The sequence below is a fragment of the Primulina huaijiensis genome, unplaced genomic scaffold (assembly GCF_012295235.1).
Source record: "Primulina huaijiensis isolate GDHJ02 unplaced genomic scaffold, ASM1229523v2 scaffold207776, whole genome shotgun sequence".
NCBI classification, from domain to species: domain Eukaryota; kingdom Viridiplantae; phylum Streptophyta; class Magnoliopsida; order Lamiales; family Gesneriaceae; genus Primulina; species Primulina huaijiensis.
Genome location: NW_027354998.1, coordinates 36 through 3,715, shown reverse-complemented (window position 1 = coordinate 3,715; position 3,680 = coordinate 36). Strand labels below are relative to the sequence as shown.

Below are 3,680 nucleotides of genomic sequence, written 5' to 3'. Positions count from 1 at the left end.
CTAGTCTCCGCTTCGTAAAGTTCCACGTGTCGTCCATTCATTAGCTGACATGGTCTTGCGTTGCTCTTGCAACTCATATCCAGGGGTGCCCTTAGGGCCTCTACTTGTTTTCTTGATATCGTTCTCACCTTTCACCATGACATTTGCAAATACATCAAATCAAAAGTTATGAATATTGAACTAATTTACATATGAATATAAAACATTCCAAACCCTTAATAAGTAGAGTGTGTGCCATTGTTGCACACGAAATGGTTTTATTTATTTATTTATTTATTTTATTTTAAAATTTATACATAAAATATTAATTCTTTGGCCCTAATTTACTATACTGGAATCAAAACTCGACTAGTTCAAAAACAAAAATGGAAAATAAACTAACTTACGAGATGAATTTGACTATTTTCTAGATTACCTTGCCAAGAATGTGCCATATGACATTTTCAGTGCAAGGTGGGGTGGAGAATGAGCCAACATATCTATAATACTTGTGTGTCTTTTTCCTCAATTCCGTGGGATGGAAAGGCCCGAATGTAATCGGGATATCTTCATGAATCTTTACCTCATATTCAAGTTCATTTAACTTGCTCTGTATCTGCCAAACGAAATTTAAAAGTTAACCATCATGATTACATTTATAATATATTTAATTTTTAACGGTTTATTTATCTTTATTTTTGTTAGATGTTTGGAGGTTAGTTTGTACTTAATAAATTATTTGACCAAAATATCCCCACATGAAATATTCTTAAATTTAGAGGTAAATTATTTAAAGTAGAACATTCAATAAATAAAATTATTTTTGTCTATTTCTTGTCAGACTTATGAAATTATTAAAAAGGGTACCTTATCAACAAGTGGATCAGGTTGTCCGAATTTGAAAAGAATGGCTACCACCGTCACACTGCTATCCTCCGCCACGTGAACCAAATGAAGCTCCGCAGCATGCCTGTGCATACTTTGTATTTTAGTTCTAATAATATATATTAGTTTTGTGAGTATATATTTGTTCAAAGTTCTCGTTTTCCTTTTTTTAGAAATTATTTTCAAGTATAATATGGTTTTTCGGGGTTACAAAACGTCACTAAATTAAACCATTGCCACCATCGAAATTATGACAGAACAATTAGATTAGCGACGTTTCGTTTCTGATCCATGACATATAAAAATTACGACTGATTAGTGATTAATTCCACTATGGGAGTTTTTGTGGTTTTGACATAGTAGTTAGCAAAATAATTTTGGTCAAACATTTAAAAAATAATAGCATTTTTATGTGTATTTGAAAACACTCAAATATATTTGGAGAGGGTCATTTTTAAAAAATAAAGTTTGACCAAAGTTATTATCCCAAAAACCCCATTCATAGGAGAGCATATCTAAATGTAATAAAATTATATTTTTGGTCTTGTTTGATTGTATTCTCAATAAATCTATGGTCTAAGTCTACTGATTTGCATTTTTTTTCTCAATTTTAGTCATTTTTATCATAATGGCGAAGTAGTGCCCTAAAATGATGACGTGCCATTAAAAATGATGATGTGTTATCGAAATTACATATGTGGCACCAGACTTGGTGACGTGGCTCGTGTCCGATGCTACTTTAGTGCTCCAATGCAAAAAATTAATAAAATAAAATGAATGAACTAAAACTATGAGTTGATCGATAACATAACCAATTAAAAATGAAATACCTGTAAATTAAATTATCAAAAATATAATTTTTTCTCCCATAATAATCCCCATGTGTTTACGTACCGTTGTCCGTTAATTCTATGCTCGGCAGGGGCATGCCAATGCATCTGCTTCAACGTATACATCTTATCATCCACAATGACCCCTCCCGAGTGATCAGGATAACGAATCTGCACCAAAAGTGAGTCACATAAACTTGGAATAATGCAAGGTAGCTTTGTTTTTTTCAATCAAAACCACTTAGAAGACGGGTTTTCACTCGATAAAATACAGAGGCGCTAAATTAAGCTCATTTAGTTCAGCCAAATTTAATAACTAACCCCAACGTTAAATTTGTTGTTAACCAAAGTAACATTTGCAGAGCCATAAAATCTGATCAGTGGCTTCAGATTCTTGTTGACAACCACTTTATCTGTCAAAATATTGATGGGAGACTGAGACTTCCCAGTCCCACACAAAGAGAAGTTCGGGTTCAGGTGCCCCCAGCTGGTCGGGCCGGTGGACCCGGTGTAAGTGAACGGGATGGCTCCATCTTCGGCCCCTGGAATTTTAATTAAAAAACAATACGATTCCCGGATTCAGATAGCTGATACAGCACGGATCAAACATGTAGAACGGGTTTAGTTTCGAGACAGGTCGGTTCGAATAATACAGTGAAGAGAATACTTACCGGAGTAGATGAAAAGGAAGATAGTGGTTACGAGAAGGAAGAAAGGTGTTCTTGGAGCAGACATGATAGTGCAGATTCGACGGCAGGAATTTCTTTGACTTCGTCTTAAGTAATGTTCGAGTGGTCGGAAAAATCACAATTTTAATTCTATAAATTGATATGCAAAAATACTGTGCGACACAACCAACTAAGCAAAATGAAAGGAAAACGACAAAATCCTTCTCATTTTAAATTTTTTCCCCCTTTAATTTCATTAGGTGGATTTCCACGCGTGCCACTTGCTTCCCTTACATGAGCCACGTAACTGGAAGGACCCTATATAGCAGTAAGGCACTATGTTATAGCTTGGACATGTAATATCGCTGTAAGACTCTAATCGCCGTAAGGCCCTATTTGACGGTCCGAGAATGCAATATAGCGGTAAGACCCTATTTTATTACCTAGTGCATTTGTTCAATTGGGAGTTTTCACATATCTGCCGCTGTTACACCCATCAGAGGAATTTGGGGAGCTATAGTTACATCGAGTTCAGTTGTCTTGGCTGTGCCGAGTTCATTTTGATGGGGTTCTTATATTAGCTGTTGCGGTTACGCCCAGCTAAGGAGTTATACGGTCACGGTCACGCTGGGTTCATTTGGCTTGGTTATGCCAAGTGCATTATGATGGGGTTTATATCTTACTTGATGCGGTTACGCTCGACAGAGGAGTTTGGGGAGCTACGGTTTTGCTGAGCTCGTTTGCCTTATATGTTATGTCAGACATCTAATGGACGGGGGATTTCATCTTCCCTATATATTATGGATCGGAGTATTTATTAAGGAGTTATGGAGTGTGTCGAAGGACGTTTTCAGGAGTTATGGCCACGTGCCCGACGATTTCGGTTAAAATAAATCTAACAAACAGATTAGGTCAAGTTATAGTAAATTGATGATAGAGTCTGAGTATCGATGTCACATAGGCTAATATTTAATTACTTAAATTTTTATCACTTAACTTAAGCTAGAAAAAATAAATAAAAGATTATATATGAATTATTAATCGAAACTATTAAATAAAATAATTACAATTAAAAACGACGAATTCAAAGATCAAGAAGATATTATTCAACTTCAAATAAAGAACTAAGACACACAACGATATTGAACTCTAATATGTTGCCACGTGTTAAAACTCAATTAATTATTAAATTATTGATAATCACGGTGAAATTCGTAATTTATTTATTAAATTATTTCTCGAGTTAATAAACATATTTAAATCTAACAGTCTAATTATTTTTAATTGAATTTAATTATATCTAAATTAATTAAATCTT

The 3,680-nt window shown here is 34.5% G+C and overlaps 1 protein-coding gene across 1 annotated transcript; it reads right to left on the bottom strand.

Annotated features, from left to right (window-relative positions):
- Positions 1-5: 5 nt before the first annotated feature.
- LOC140966715 (alpha carbonic anhydrase 1, chloroplastic-like) lies at positions 6-2,559 on the bottom strand (the record flags this gene model as incomplete). Its single annotated transcript, XM_073426965.1, has 6 exons — positions 2,366-2,559; positions 2,016-2,236; positions 1,759-1,865; positions 847-949; positions 416-595; positions 6-128 (listed from the first exon to the last, which is right to left on the bottom strand). Coding segments are annotated over exons 1-6 (798 nt in total), but the record flags the coding sequence as incomplete, so codon positions are not given.
- Positions 2,560-3,680: the final 1,121 nt, after the last annotated feature.